This window comes from Strix aluco, chromosome 30 (assembly GCF_031877795.1).
Source record: "Strix aluco isolate bStrAlu1 chromosome 30, bStrAlu1.hap1, whole genome shotgun sequence".
NCBI lineage: Eukaryota > Metazoa > Chordata > Aves > Strigiformes > Strigidae > Strix > Strix aluco.
In genome coordinates this window covers 752,503-767,607 of record NC_133960.1, presented here as the reverse complement: position 1 = coordinate 767,607, position 15,105 = coordinate 752,503, and the positions used below count along the sequence as shown (strand labels likewise).

The 15,105-nt window shown below is 67.6% G+C and overlaps 1 protein-coding gene across 1 annotated transcript; it reads right to left on the bottom strand.

Moving 5' to 3' along the window:
- Window positions 1-8: 8 nt before the first annotated feature.
- On the bottom strand, window positions 9-13,906 carry ARHGEF2 (Rho/Rac guanine nucleotide exchange factor 2). Its single transcript, XM_074809284.1, is given in 25 exon segments — window positions 9-718; window positions 810-1,002; window positions 1,613-2,029; window positions 2,914-2,964; window positions 3,101-3,142; window positions 3,235-3,302; window positions 3,422-3,517; window positions 3,859-4,050; window positions 4,133-4,200; window positions 4,317-4,486; window positions 4,566-4,642; window positions 5,442-5,699; window positions 5,789-5,805; window positions 5,807-5,904; window positions 6,143-6,207; window positions 6,210-6,267; window positions 6,360-6,520; window positions 6,523-6,609; window positions 7,205-7,351; window positions 7,451-7,560; window positions 7,651-7,780; window positions 8,019-8,082; window positions 8,225-8,292; window positions 8,711-8,857; window positions 13,793-13,906. Coding segments are annotated over 25 exon segments (2,922 nt in total). The 5' UTR covers window positions 13,845-13,906; the 3' UTR covers window positions 9-632.
- Between the last annotated feature and the right edge of the window lie 1,199 nt (window positions 13,907-15,105).

Here is a 15,105-nt window from a genome sequence, read left to right as displayed (position 1 = left end):
TTTTCCAATTTTTTTTTTCCTTTTTTTTTTTTTTTTATTATACAGTTAAACCGAGGGGAACCGACCAATTAACACCACCTGTCCCGGCCCCCCCCACCCCCCCACCCCCGAGCAGCCCCCCCCCCAAAAAACCAGGGGTGGGGGACGAGCTTTGGTCGAGAGGGGCTCACCCCCACTGGGGACGTCACCACTGTCTGAGGGGGGGGTGGCGGGGGGGGTGGCGGGGGGGCCGCATCCTGCCCAGCGCTGGGACAGACCAGGACACACACCCCCCCCCCCGGCCGCCTCCTCCCACCCCAAGACGACAAAATAAATAAATAAATCCGAGCGGAGAGAGAGGAGGGGGGGGGACACTGTCCCAAACTGCTGCCCCCCCCCACTCCCCGTCCCCACGCCGCCACCAGCTTGGAGGAGGGGAGGGGGCAACCAGACACACCCCCCCCCACGTGCCATAAGGCTCCCATGGGAATAGCAGCTCCCCAAAAAAACACCCTCGGGTGCCCCCCACCCCGCTGTTCCCAACCCCCCCACCCCGCCCCCCAGCCGGATCCTGCCCCCAGCATCTCCTTGGGGGGGGCGGAGGGGGGGTTTGTGGGGTGCTGGGGGGGGCGGGGGGGGGCTCAAGCCGGTCCCTAACTGTCCGAGGAGCCCCCGTCGCCCTCCTTCAGCTCCTGGCTGCTCTCCACCTCCTCGGGAATATCCTGCATCCTCAGGAAATCTACGGAAAAATATGGGGTTACCCCCCCGCTCCGAGGGGAAAAGGGGGGGCCCAGGGCTGGTTCCCCCCAGACCCCATCCCGGGGACCCACCTCGGGGGCTGGCGGGGGGGGAGTGGCGGCTCCCCAAGGCCTCGTCCTCCAGGAGCGCGTCCAGGGCGTCGTCGCCCTCCTCCCGCAGGCGGTCGGGGTCCCCCCCGCCCCGGTAATCCAGCTCCTGGCGGGGGCAGGGGGCGAAGGCGGGGTGGTGGTAGCTCAGGCCGGCGGGGTGGGGGCCGTGGCTCAGCTGCGGGGGGGGTGGGTGGGGGGGGGTCAGGCCTGAGGCCCTGCACGCCCCCCCCCAGTACGTGGGGGCTGAGGCCGGACACGCTCGTGTCACGCATGAGCACATCCCTCCCACCCCCTGAGGCCCCAGAGCCGGAGTAGCTGAGGCCGGACGCACTCATGTCATGCATGAGTGTATCTTCCCACGCTCCAGGCCCCAAACCCGGTCGGGCTGAGGCCGGACGCACTCGTGTCACGCATGAGTGTATCTTCCCCCTTCTCCAGGCCCCAAACCCTGGTGGGCTGAGGCCGGACACACTCATGTCATGCATGAGCACATCTTCCCCCACCCCAAGCCCCAAACCCGGTCAGGCTGAGGCCGGACGCACTCGTGTCACGCATGAGTGTATCTTCCCCCTTCTCCAGGCCCCAAACCCAGGCGGGCTGAGGCCAGACGCACTCATGTCACACATGAGTGTATCTTCCCCCACCCCAAGCCCCAAACCCGGTCGGGCTGAGGCCGGACGCACTCGTGTCACGCATGAGTGTATCTTCCCCACCCCAAGCCCCAAACCCGGTGGGGCTGAGGCCGGACGCACTCGTGTCACGCCTGACCCCCCCCTCCCCGCTACCTGGGGCGGGGTGAAGCTGAGGTAAAGCGCGTCCCCGGCCGGCAGACTCCTCCGCCGCGGATCCACGCGCCGTCCCCTCGGGCCGCCATCTTGCCGCAGGGCGCCCAAGTGCCGCCGGGCCTCCTCCAGCTCGCGCTCCAGGCGCCCGCGCTCCTGCTCGCTGTCCCGCAGCCGCGTCTCCAGCGCCGCCGCCTCCTGCGCCCGCTCCTGGCAGAGCTGCCGGCAGCGGCCCAGCTCCTCCTGCAGCAGCCCGTGTTGCCGCTGCAGCAGCGCCAGCTCCGTGGTGCCCGGCTTCTCGCCCGCTGCCCGCGCTGCCGGCTCGACCGGGGCGGCCGCGGAGCCGCGGCGGGACGGCGGCTTCTCCGGACCCTCCTGCAGCTGCAGCTCCAGCAGCGTGTCCTGCTGGCTCACCACCGCCTGCGGGGAGGCGGGCAGGGTGGGCAGGGGCGCGGGCAGGGGGTGCGGGCAGGGGGATGGATGGAGGCAGAGGGGTGCAGGCAGGGGGATGTAGGCAGGGGGATGATGCAGGCAGGGGGATGATGCAGACAGGGGGATATATGTAGGCAGGAGGATATATGTAGGCAGGAGGTACAGGCAGGGGGATGCAGGCAGGGGATGCATGTAGGCAGGAGGATGTGTGTAGGCAGAGAGATGGGGTGTGTGTAGGCAGGAGGATGTGTGTAGGCAGAGAGATGCATGTAGGCAGGGGGGTGTGTTTAGGCAGGGGGATGCAGGCAGGGGGATGGATGTAGGCAGGAGGTGCGGGCAGGGGGATGCAGGCAGGTAGGGGGTACAGGCAGGGGGATGTGTGCAGGCAGGGGGATTGTGCGGGCAGGGGGATGTGTGTGGGCAGAGGGGTGTGGGCAGAATGGTGTGAGCAGGAGGATGTGTGTAGGTAGGGGGATGGATGTAGGCAGGAGGTGCAGGCAGGGGGATACAGGCAGGTAGGGGGATGTGTGCAGGCAGGGAGTGCAGGGAGGGGGATGTGTGTAGGCAGGGGGATGCAGGCAGGCAGGGGGTGTGGGCAGGGGGGTGCAGGCAGGCAGGGGGTGTGGGCAGGGGGGTGCAGGCAGACAGGGGGTGTGGGCAGGGGGGTGTAGGCAGGCAGGGGGTGTGGGCAGGGGGGTGCAGGCAGACAGGGGGTGTGGGCAGGGGGGTGCAGGCAGACAGGGGGTGTGGGCAGGGGGGTGTAGGCAGGCAGGGGGTGTGGGCAGGGGGGTGCAGGCAGGCGGGGGGTGTGGGCAGGGCAGGGGGGATGCCGGCTGGTCCCCCCCTGCCCCCCCGAGCGTGGCCCCACCCACCTGCAGCCCGTGCAGGAGCCCGTAGAGGTTCACCAGCCGCTGGTTGATCTCCTGGGGGGGGGAGAAGGGGGCGGGACGTCACCCCCGGGGAAACTGAGGCACGGCCGCACCCCCGGGAGGGAGCCCCTGAGCTGCCCCCCCTAAATCGTGCCCCCCAAACTGCCCCCCCAAAACCGCCCCCCCTTACCTCCTGGGGTACCCTCTGCAGCACCTGGTTACCGTTCCCGTCCTACGGAGAGAGACCGGTGACACCACGGTGGCCCCAGCGCGGGGTGGGGGTGTCCCATGCCCCCCCTCCTCGGTGTCCCCCCCCGCACTCACCCGCTGCCCCGCGTCCGACTCTGCCCTGCAGAACTCCAGGGAGCCGTTGAAGCTGCCGGTGTCGCCGTCTGCAGGGAGAGGCGGGGGTTGAGCCCCACCACGGTGCCGGGGGACCCCCCCCAGCCAGGCACAGACACCCCCCAGCCCCCCCCCGGTCATGGACAACGCCCCCCAGCCCCCATCTTACTGCTGGCGCCGGGGCTGGGGCAGCTCTCGGCCTCGACGAGGTTGTTCTGGTCACGGTCGCGGCCGGCGCCCGTGAAGATTTCCTTCAGGCACTCCACTGCGGGGAGGCGCAGGATGAGGCCTGCGCCGCCCGGGGACCCCCCAGTCCAGCCCCGTGCCTCAGTGTCCCCACCCCAGCGCATCCCGGAGCCTTCCAGAGTGTCCCGGAGCGTCCCAGAGCATCCCAGAGCACCCCGGAGCCTCCCGGAGTGTTCCAGAGCATCCCGGAACGTCCCAGAGCCTCCCAGAGCATCCCAGAGTGCCCCAGAGCATCCCAGAGCCTCCTGGAGCGCTCCAGAGCGTCCCGGAGCATCCCAGAGTGTCCCAGAGCATCCTGGAGCCTCCTGGAGCATCCCAGAGCCTCCCGGAGCCTTCCGGAGCCTCCCGGAGCGTCCGTACCTTCCCGGATGGCGTCGTGCAGCAGCTTTTCCCCTCGGGAACCCTCGGCCGAGTCGGAGCGGAAGAGGGAGCGGGGGGCCAGGGTGGGCGAGGGCTCCTCGCAGCCGCTGGCCAGGGCCAGCATGTCGGCAAAGAGCCCCACCTTCTCCTCCAGCAGCGCCGTGATCTTCCGATCGTGCTGCAGGATACGGTCTGCGGGGCAGGGGGAAGTGAGCAGGGATGGGGGGGGGGGACAGAGGGGGACAGGGGGGACCCCCGCGGCAGCAGCACCCACCTTTCAGTTTGCGTAAGGACGCTTCGATCTCCGTCTCGATCAGGGGAAAGTCCTGGCGGCTGGGACAGCTGGGAGGGATCGGGGCGGGTCAAAACCACGACCTGCACCTTGCCAAAACTCAAAGGATCCCCCCCAAAAATCCATGTGTGGCCCCCCTCCCCTCTGCCCCGGGGCTGGCACTCACAGGCCGACCGTCTGCTGGATGACTTTCATCCAGTTGTTGCGGTCGTCGCGGGAGGCGGCGTGGACCTCGTACATCTCCGGCGGCGCCGCGCTGATCAGGAACATCCCCTTCTCCTGGTTGGCGATATCTCGCACGATGAGGTTTTGCAGGGAGATGACGGCCGGTTTGTCCTGCGGGATGCGGGGGGACGGGCTCGGAATGACGTTGGGGGGCTGGGGGGGCCGGGGGGGGCAGGCGACGGTAGCTCACCAGCATGGGGAAGGTGTATTTCTGGTCCTTCTCTTGCAGGAAGATGAGGACATCGGTCATCAGCAGCACCAGGACGTCTGGGAGGGAGCGCAGGGCCGTGAGACGCCGGGGTGGGGGCAAGGCGGGGGCGTGTCCCACCCCACAGAGCCCCAGGGACCCCCAGATTTGTCCATGGAGGGTGAGGGCCACCCGGCACCCCTGCGCCTGGCACCCTGCCCCACAGGCATCCCCGTGCCCTAGGACCTCCATCCCCTGGTACCCCCATCTCCTGGCACCCTGCTCCCCCAGCACCCCAATGCCCAGGTTCCCCCTGCCCTGGCATCCCAGTCTCTGGGCATCCCAGTACCCTCATCCCACAGCACCCTGGTCCCCCAGTACTCCCACCCCATAGCTCCCTGGTCCCCAGTATCCCCATCCCCTGGTCCCCCATTCCTTGGCATTCTGGTCCCCCAGTATCCCCATCCCACAGCACCCTGGTCCCCCAGTATCCCCATCCCACTGCTCCCTGGTCCCCCAGTATCCCTATTCCCTGGCATCCCCATCCCACAGCAACCTGGGCATCCCCATCCCCTGGTCCCCCATCCCACAGCACCCTGGTCCCCCAGTATCCCCACTCCACAGCACCCTGGTCCCCCAGTATCCCCATCCCACTGCTTCCTGGTCCCCCAGTATCCCCATTCCCTGGCATCCCCATCCCACAGCAACCTGGGCATCCCCATCCCCTGGTCCCCCACTCCACAGCACCCTGGTCCCCTAGTACCCCACCCCATAGCTTCTTGGTGCCCCGGTGTCCCCATCCCCTGGCACCCCCATCCCACAGCACCCTGGCCCCCCAGTATTCGTGCCTCCCCCCCCCCAGCACCCTGCGCTCCCCACCTTTGAAGCGCCCGGCCGCCGTTTTCCAGAGCATGCAGCCGCTGTGCACCAGCTTGCGCCGCAGGAGCTCGTCCTTGCCGAAGACGCCGGCGCGGCTCTCCCAGGGCAGCTGCACTTTGGCGCGACCGTCCACGCGCCTGTAGACGTCCCAGAGCCGCGCGTTCATCTCGCACGTGTGCACCTCCTCGTTGACGGAGGAGATCAGCTCCTTCACCAGCTTCAGCGCTCGCGACAGGTCCGCCGAGTCACCCTCGTTGTCTGGGAGGGGTGTGGGGGGACACGCTCAGGGCTGGAAACCCCCCAAGCCCTCCCAAAATGCGGGCGGCCCCCCCATGCGGCCCCGTTACCTTTGGAGTTCTTCAGATGCGCTCAATGAGCACCGGTACTTGGTGATCCTCTGCGTCACCAGCAAGATGCACTCGGGCACCCCGTGACGGCGCAGCAGCGGCGAGCGCGTCATCCTCTGCCCGGCCGCGGGGAGGGGAGGAAGCACAGGGCACCCTGTTAGCAGCCCCCGGCCCCCCCCCACGGGGCTCACAACCACGCTGGGAGGCATTCGGGGGGACGCGCAGTGGGGGAAACTGAGGCACGGAGTTGGCAGAGGCTCATCCAGCGGGACACGAAGCCCGGAGCCTGCAGGGACACCCCGACACCCACCCTGGGGGTCCCCCCGGAGCCGCGCGGGGACGACGGGGGCTCACCCGGATGAACTGCTGGAAGCGCTTGTCACGGGCGAGCAGGTCCTTGTACTCCTTCACAGCCTTGTGTGCTTGCTGCAGAACTCGGAGTAGGCTTTCTTCAGCTGCTCCGCGCTGGCACCCGAAAACTGGGCGGAGGGGAAGACGAGGGGACGTCAGCGAGCTGTATCCCGCCCCCCCCCCTGCCGCCAGCACCCTGGTGGCCCCGCGCCATCCCCACCTGGTTGACCAGGATGTCCCCCAGCCGGTTGATGACAAAATTCTTGTTGCTGTCGTGGGCCAGGGACTCGCGGCGCCGCTCCAGGAGCTGCGCCAGGAACCGCTCGTGGATCTGGCTCAGCTCGTCCACGCAGGGGAAGATCTTCTGCACCGTGCCGGGTCCACCTGCAGGTCCTCCAGCATGGCCTTGCGGAACATGGTGGCCATGATCTTCAGCGTGCGGACGTGGTGGATCTCCGTCTGGATCAGCTCTGCGGCGCCGCGGGGCGGGTCAGAGGGGACGGCCACCGCGGCGGGGACCAGCCCGCTCCGCCCCGTGGGGACGGCACCTCGCCCCAGCCCCACCGCCCCCAGGTGTCCCCAGCCCTTCATCCCCACCCCTGTGTCCCCTGTCCTGTCTCTGTGTCCCAGCTCTGCATCCCCATCCTTGCATCTCTGACCCATCCTTGTGTCCCCCACCCTGTCCCTGTGTCCCCCATCTTTGCATCTCTGATCTGTCCCTGTGTCCCCCACCCTGTCCCTGTGTCCCCATCTCTTCATCCCTGTCCCTGCATCTCTGACCCGTCCTGTGTCCCCATCCCTGCACTCCCACCTCTGATGTGTCTCTGTGTCCCTGCCCTGGCCCTGTGTCCCCATCTCTGACCTGTCCTCATGTCCCCAACTCTTCCCACCCATCCCCACACCTCCGACCCATCCCTGTGTCCCCCACCCTGTCCCCACATCCCCCATCCCGCACCCCCACGCCTGCAGCTCCGACCCACCCCTGTGTCCATCCTCCATCCCCCAACTCACCCCGTGTCCCCGCGTCCCCTTCCCCGTCCCACCGGTCCCCAGGGGGCCGCTCACCGTAGATGACGTCCTGGCGCTTCATGACGTCCATCTTGTGCTGCTGCAGGTAGCTGTTGTCCACCGCCAAGCTCCAGGAATCCGCCTCAAAGTCCTTCCCGTCCGTCTCGAAGTCGCTCATCAGCTGGTTGAGGATGACGTCGGGGCCTGCGCAGGAGGGCAGGGCGAGTAGCGAGGGGGTGGCCCTGTGCCCCGTGTCCCCCCCACACACCCCACCCCACGTCCCCCGCCCCGGTGGGTCCCCACCTTCGTCGATGAGCGACTCCACGGAGAGTGTCCGGTTCCGCATGTTGAGGGAGTCTGTGGACTGGGACAGGATGCGCCGTATCCCCAGGGGAGACTCATCGTTAAACGTCCTGGGTGGGGGGGTGGCACATGTTGGGGACACTCTGGGGACCCCCCTGGGACCCCCATTTCCACGCCATGCCCCCTCCCACCCAATTTACCCCGCGATGTTGGTGGTGGAGACGCTCTTGGAGAGGGAGAGGGAGGGTCGGCCACGGCGGGGACCCAGCAGCGTCTGGCGGAAGCTCTCCGAGGGGTAAATGGCCGAGTTGGGGCGCTCGCGGATGGCGGCTGGGGGGGGACACACAGCGGGGGGTCAGCGCCGTGACCCCCCCGGGCTGCACCGCTGCCCCCACTGCCCACGGGGGACACCCCGATACTGCATCCCCCTGCTCTGTGTCCCTCGGCCTCCCCGGGGGTGTCCCCACAGTGCGGGGGGGGGTGTCTCCTGCCACAAGGACACCCCAGTGACAGGCAGCATGGGGGGGGGGGGGAAGGGCCCCCTCCCACCACATCGCACCCCACTCACTTTTATTGCGCAGCGAGACCGACTGCAGCGCCGAGCTGTTCTTCAGCAGCGCCGCTTTCTGTTGCTGGGGGAGGGAGCGGAGGCGTCACGGCGGGTGTCACCATGTCCGTGTGTCCGTCCCTCCCCCCCCCCCCCCAAAAAAAGAAAAAAACCACCCTGGAGCGGCTGAGACCGGCCAGCTCGTGTCACTTGTGGTGGGCGCTCACCTTTTGCTTCACCTTGGTGCAGTTGGGCAGCGTGTCCTTGCAGCGGTTGTGGATGGTGACGTTGCAGGCTGGAAGGGGTGGGAGGGGGGGGACACAAAAATGGGGAGAGGTGACGGCAATGCCACCGCTGGAGACATCGCGGGGGACCCTCCCGCCACCCCCACGCCAGGGGAGCCGCCAGCGCCGGAGCGACGGGAGCAGATGTGGGGGGAATCCGGGCGGATGCGGATTAAACGCAGCTGCCGGGGAGCAGCTGAGCCGCCGCGGTGGCACCGAGACCCCCCCAGCCCCGAGCACGCGCCGCCCCGCCGCCGCCCCGGAACCACCGGAGCTGGAAGGTGTCGGCCGCCTCACCGGGACATGGCGGGTCGGCACGCCGGCATATTCCAGGATATCACGGAACCAAACCGAGACCAAGCGGCCTCTCGGCGACGGGAGTCACCGTGCCGCCCCGGCAAAGCCACCGCGGCCGTTTTGGCTACTCACTGGGGCAGATCAGAGCTTCCTTGGCCGTGATGCTCTTGTTGCAGGCGAAGCACATGGTCATGCCGGAGACGGTGATGGTGGTGAAGAGGTGGCCGTTGGTGTAACGGGCGTCCTTGTCCTTCCCTCCTTCATCTCTCCTTCTCCTTGCTCTGCCCGGAGAGATGCGGCGGGCGCCTGATGGGGCTGCGGCACAGCGGGCGCCCGGAGGCCCCCCCCGGCCCCCCGGCCCCCGCTTGCCTCGGGACGCGGCTCATGGTGGCGGGGAGCTGGGGGTGAAGCGGGACACCCCGCTCCCCGCCGATGCTGGGGGGGTCCTGCCGCCCCAGGGAGGGGGGCACGGGGAGCCGAGCGGCTGGGGAGAAGCCACCCCGATCGCTCCGCTCGCCCGTGCTTCCCATCATCCCATAACCATGACAACCGGGCGGCTGCGGGAGAAATCCCCCCCGCCCCAGCACATGTCCCCCCCCCCCCCCCCCCCAGCACCGCAGCCGCCAGCCCCAATGGGGACGAGATGCGGGGGCTGCGGGGGGGAGGTGACGATGCTCTCCAGCACCCACGGGGGCTGGGGGCATCGCCGGAGCATCGCAGCCGCCAGCCCTGCGCCTTCCCACTTCCTTATTTTTATCCAAAGTGGATATTTCCACCCTTTTTTCCCCCAAAATGGGGGTTTGGAGGCCAGCTGCCCCCCCCCACGGGGATGGTTTTGGGGTCCAGTTTGGGGACCCCGAGGCTGCCGGCGCCTCGCCATGGTTTTTCTGGAAAAGGGGAGCGAGCCGGCGTTATCCCGAGCGTCTCAAAGGCTCCTGCCTCGGACCCCCCCGCGCCCCGAGCGGCACAGAGGAGCCTTTGTGCGTCCCCCCCCCACCCCCCCAGCACCCGGCCGCGCCTGGCACCGGGGCACCCATCAAACAGACCCTCTCCGCACCAGCCCCCCCAAACCGACAGCGCTTGGGGTCCCCAATCCCCCTTCCCGCGGCTCAGCGATGCCGAAGGGGGGGCCGCGGTTTCCATCCCCACTCCCGACCCCCCCACACCTCCTGGGAAGGTGGGTGAGAGGCCGAGGCCCCCCCCCTGCAAGGAGCCAGGTGGGGAGGAAGGTGAGGAAGACCACAGGACCCACGGGACAGGAGTGGGGCCCCCCCCACGCCGTGGTCCCCAGGGAGAGGAGAGGCCGGGGTGGGGGGGTCGCGGCCGTGGGCCCCGCTCCGTGCTAGGGAAGGGGGGGGGACACCACAGGGTCCCCCAGGAGCCGGGGGGGGGGTGGGATCGGGCGCTCACCCGCTCTCCGCAGAGGGGTCTCTCCACCTCCCCGGCCGCCGGGAACGGGGCGCAGGAGCAGCAGCACATCCCGGCCCCCCCCGGCCCCCCCGGCCCCGGCTGGGAGCGAGCGGCACCCGCCGAGCCTCCGGCCACAACATCTGCCCCGCGATTGTTCCCGGGCCTGGTTTTTTTTTTTTTGCTTTGCTTGTTTCTTTGCTTTGCCTTTTTTTTTGTTGCGGCTTTTTTCTGTTTTGTTTTGTTGGGTTTTTTTTAACTTCTTTTGCCTTTTGATCTTTCCTTTTTTCCTTTCTTTTGCTTTACTTCTTTCTTTCTTTTTTTTTTCTTTTTTTCTTTCCTTTTTTTCCTTTCTTTCTCCTCCTTTCCTTTTTTTCAGCCTTTTTTTCCTGCTTTCCTTTTTTCCTGGCCTTTCTCCCCCCTTTTTTTTGGGCCTTCCTTTTCTCTGCTTTTCTTTCCTTTTTCTCCGCTTTCTTTTCCTCCGCTTTCCTTTTTCCCCCTTTTTCTAATTTTCCTTTTTTATTCCTCTTGTTTTGTTTTTGCTTCCCCCCCCCACACCCCGCAGTTCCTCCAGCCCCGGCCGCAGGAAACCGAACCGCCACCAGACAAAGGCGGGAGGCGATTCCCCTTCCTGCAGCCGCAGCCCCCCCCCCCCCGCCCCCCGCCACCAGCCCCCCCTGGATTTGCTCCCCAACACCGGCTCCCACCCACCACAGACCCCCACCCTGCCTGGGTCCCCCCCACCCCACAAAGGCCACACTGTGGGGGGGGTCAACGGGCCCAACCGGTGCCCTAAAATCCCCCGAGGCTTCAGTATCACCCCCAGATGCTGCAAGTATTTTTTTTGGGGGGGGGGGGGGGTGTCACACGCAGCCCCTCACCCGTCTATAGAAGGCAGAGTACATGGAGGGGGGGTTGGGGGCTTGGAGCCCCACAGCTGCCCAGCATGGATAGAGGGGGGGGCCATTTCAGACCCCCACCCAGCCTGCACGCCTGGGTGCGACAGCAGGTTTGGGGGTGTCAGGCTGCACCCCACGACCGGGGCGGGGGACACACGACGACAGAGGTGGCAGGACACGAGTGTGGCAGTAAATAGCCTGGCGGGCAGGGGGGGGAACTGGTGGCCACCACCTCCATCCCTGGTGCCCCCCAAAAACACCCCGCAGTGGCTGCCCCAATGCACACACCCCCCCCCGGCATCACCCGGCACCGAACCCCAACCCCGGCAGCACCGAAACTGGGGTTCAGCCAAACCCCCGACAGGGGCACCGCGGCTTCTCCAGGCCGGTTTCGGGGGGTCCCTCTGCATCCGACCGCCGCGGTGCTCATGGGGAGCAGAAAGTTTCTCCGCTTTAAATAGAATTTGGGGGGGTTTTTTTGGGTTTTTTTGCCGGCGCCGCGGTGCGACGCCTACGGCGGGTGTATTTCTGTTGGCACCGACACGACTTCGCCCAAGATAGCCGATTTCTTTTCCTGCGTGAGAACACACCCGCGCCAACCTCCGGAGCCGACGAACTCCAGCCAGACCCGGGGCGGGGCGGGGGGAGAGATTTTGGGGTGATGACAACCCCAGCGCCACCACCCCATGGTGTGTCCCCCTCCCCAAAAAATAAAAGCCACCTGCGGCGTCACCACCTCCGGGTGCGAAGAGCTGAGGTGGGGGGGAGCAGCCCCCCAAAAGAGCGAAGGTCTGACCTGGGTGATGGATCCGACCCCCGGAACAGCCTCACGGAGCTGTGTGGGTCCCCTCCTTGTTGGGGGACCGGCCCCCCCCCCTCGCTGGGGACGGTCCCCCCCTCCGCGTGCCACCCCGGCGTTGAACAAAGCCAGCGGCGTGGCAACAAAAGATGCCGCCACGCCGGGGCCGAAACCGCGCCGGGATGCCTGGCAGATCCGTCCCCCCACAAAAAAACGGGGTGCCCTGCCCTCCCAGTGTACAAAAGTCCCGTTTTGGCCCCAAATTTGTCCCCTCTGCGGTTTCAAGCCACCAGAGGAGCGACGCTGTGGTTTTGGGGGGTTCAGCTGGGGGGGGTGCAGCGTGGGACCCCCTCTCTGCTGTTTTGGGGGTCCAAGGAAGGCAGCAGCGTCGGGAAGGGGGGGGGGTGCCCCCAAAAGCAGGTCCCGCCCCAGGAAACGGGGTCCCCTGCGTTATAAATCCATGGTGGGATGGGGGGGGGGGGGTGTCCCCCACATATTCCATCTGCCACCAGCACAACCCAGCCAGGGGGGTCCCATGGCTGTGTCCCCCCCCCACTGCCTTGGACGGGGGCCCCCCCCATTTTAAAGCAGTGACAGCTGGCAGCGGGGACGGGGGCCACTCTCCGAGCGCCTGGGAGCCGTCCCCTCCCCGGGGGTGGGGGGGGGTCACACCAACAGCCCCCCCCGGCCCAGGACACGGCCCTGGGTGGGGCGAAACAGGCTTTGATGAAACTTTCTTTAAACAAAAACCGCCATTTCCCCCCGCCCCCGGCCGGCGCAGGAACCAACAACCACTTCCCCCCCCGCCCCTCGCCACCCCGCTCCGCCCGCCCCCCCCAAAGCCCAGACCCCAGGGCCGAGCACCCCCAAAACTCCAGCTGCACCCCGGCCGGCTCAGACCCGACAAACTCGGTGCATGCAAGGCCGGGCCACGCCGCTTGAGCCAGCGCTGGGGTTTCCCCCCCGCCCCACCCAAAAATCCCCGTTTCGGGGTAAACTGAGGCGGGTTGGGGGGGGGCACAGAGCTTCGCACGCCGGCCTTGCACACCCACCTGCCTCGCACGCCCGCAGCAGCAGCACAAAGCCCTGCCAAGCGCAGGCAGCGCCCGGCACCAGCTGGGTCCGTCCCCCCCCCCCCTTTACCCCCCCCCCTCGCCCATCGTTTCGCCACGCCGGCGATTGCCACATGCTCCGGTAGCACGACGGCGCCGGCCCCCCCCTCACACCCCAGTCCCGGGCGGTGGGAAAACGCTCCCCCGGGACACGAGCACCCCGGTTCTCCGTGCCTCAGTTTCCCCATCGCCCAAATAACGGCAGAGCTTTGTCTCAAACGGGCTGCGGGCAAGAAAACCGGGGTGCGGGGGGGTCCCACCTGGCTCCCACCCCCTCGGCAGGAGGAGAAGGCGACTTCCTCACCCGCCGTGCCGGAGCTGGAGGGTTTCCACGCCACCAAAAGGCCTTCGGCTTCGGCGGAAACAAGGCTGACGGGCGCGAGCGATGGAGGAAGTTTGGCCGTCGCTTCGCCGAAGAAGAAGTTGCCGGCGGGATGTTCGGCGGGGGGCGGCGGTTCCCGCCCGGTGACGGGGCGTCAGGGCGAGGACGGCGGGGCGAGGGCGGCGGGCAGGAGCGCAGGCAGCGGTGCAGGCAGCGGTGCAGGCAGGAGGGTTATTGTCTTCCCAGGAGACCCCGCTGCACAATGGGGAGCGGCTGCGCCGAGGCTGGCGGAGGATCCTCGCCCACCGCCCTGCGCCCCCCCTCCCCGCGCTTTGCTAGGGACCCCCCCAAAGTGCATAAACACCCCCCCCCGCTTCTTACGAGCGCCGGTCTGAGCATCTCACCCCGTCCCCACAACCCCCCTCACCCTGGCAGGACCCCCCCAAACTACCTCCCCCCAGCTGGATGGGGAAGGGCAGAACCCCCCTAAATTAGGGGGGAAGCGACCTAAGCAAGGACCCCCCCCCCCCGGGGTGCGGGATTGAACCCCCCTATGCTGGATGGGGGTGACCCCCCCTCCCCCAGCAGGGGCAGGGGGGGAAGCGCCCCCCAAAAAAGAAGGGGGGTGCCGGGGGGGACCCCTCGCTCGGGGGGGGCTGCACCGCCCGCCGGGACCCACCTTGGCACGATCGCTCCTCGCCCGGGCCAGCGACTCGATGCGGGACATAATCCGCGGAGCCGCTGCGCTCCGGCCGCCCCTGCCTGCTCCTGCCTGCTCCTGCCTGCTCCTGCCTGCCGCCGGGCTCCGCCCCCACCCCCCTACCCCCCCCCGGGGGCGGGTCGCGCTGCCGGCCCCGGCCTCGTGCTGCCCGCGGGCCTTTGTTCGAGCCGGGACCGGTAACGGGCAGGATCGGGCCCCGGGGCGGGGACCGGCAGCCTGGCAGCGGCCGCTCGGGAGTCGCTCCGGAGTCACTCCGGATCGGGCCGCGGGTGGTGAGAACGGGCAGCCCAGCGTCGCTCCGGATCGCCCCGGATGGGTGCCCCGGCCCTGCCTCCCCTGCCTCAGTTTCCCCACCACACACTTTCGGGGACCACGACCCACCCGCCGCCCTGGGTGACACCAACCCCGCAGCCACGGGGCTGGAACCCCAAAAAGAGAGGATTTCCCCAAAAGTGGGATTTCCATCCCCCCTCACCCATCCACCACGGGACTCCCCAAAACTCCCCAAAGCCCCAAATACCCCCCAAAGCGCAGTTTTGGGGTGACACACGAATCGCATCCCCGCACAGGGGACCCAGCGCGACCTTTTTTCTCATTTTGGGGCTTTTATCTCCCAAACGGAGCGAAGCGGCGCCAGAGCTGGCCCCCCGCGAGCTGCTCTGGGGGTGCTGATGCTTCCCCCCGGCTTTTGGGAGGGGGCACAGAAAAAGCAGCTTTCCCATGCGGATCCCCAGCGACGGAAAGTCAGGCTGAAGGGGATATTTTGGGAAAAGTTTGCTTTTTTCCCTTAAAACGTTGGTTTCAGAGAGGAGCCCAGCACCAGGAGCTGGACTAACCTGAGCCTGGTCGAACATTAACTCGCCGCCTGGGAGAAGCCGGGATTTATCGGATTTATCCCGCTCGCTGCCAGAGATAACGCTCCCGAGGTTGCCAGGAGAAATGAGGCTCCAGGTCCCGGCCAAGCCCGGGGCTGCGGCCACGGGGAGGCTTTTTGGGGACCCCGTCCCCTCAGTGTCACCCGGCAAGCGCCGGGGCGAAGCCACCCACCCCGCTGCGGGGTCGCGTGGGTGCAAACGGCTCCTTATGCAAATAAATGTCCCTTTTTCTCCCCGTTTCCCAGCCGGGCGGCACTTGACGCTCACCAAGGTGACAGGGACAAAACCGCGTGGGCAAGTGGGAGCCGGTGGCTCCCGGCTTAATGAGTAACTGCAAAAGGCCGCGCTGCCCTCGGTGAGCTGCCTCGATTTCCCTGCGGAAATCCTTGCCA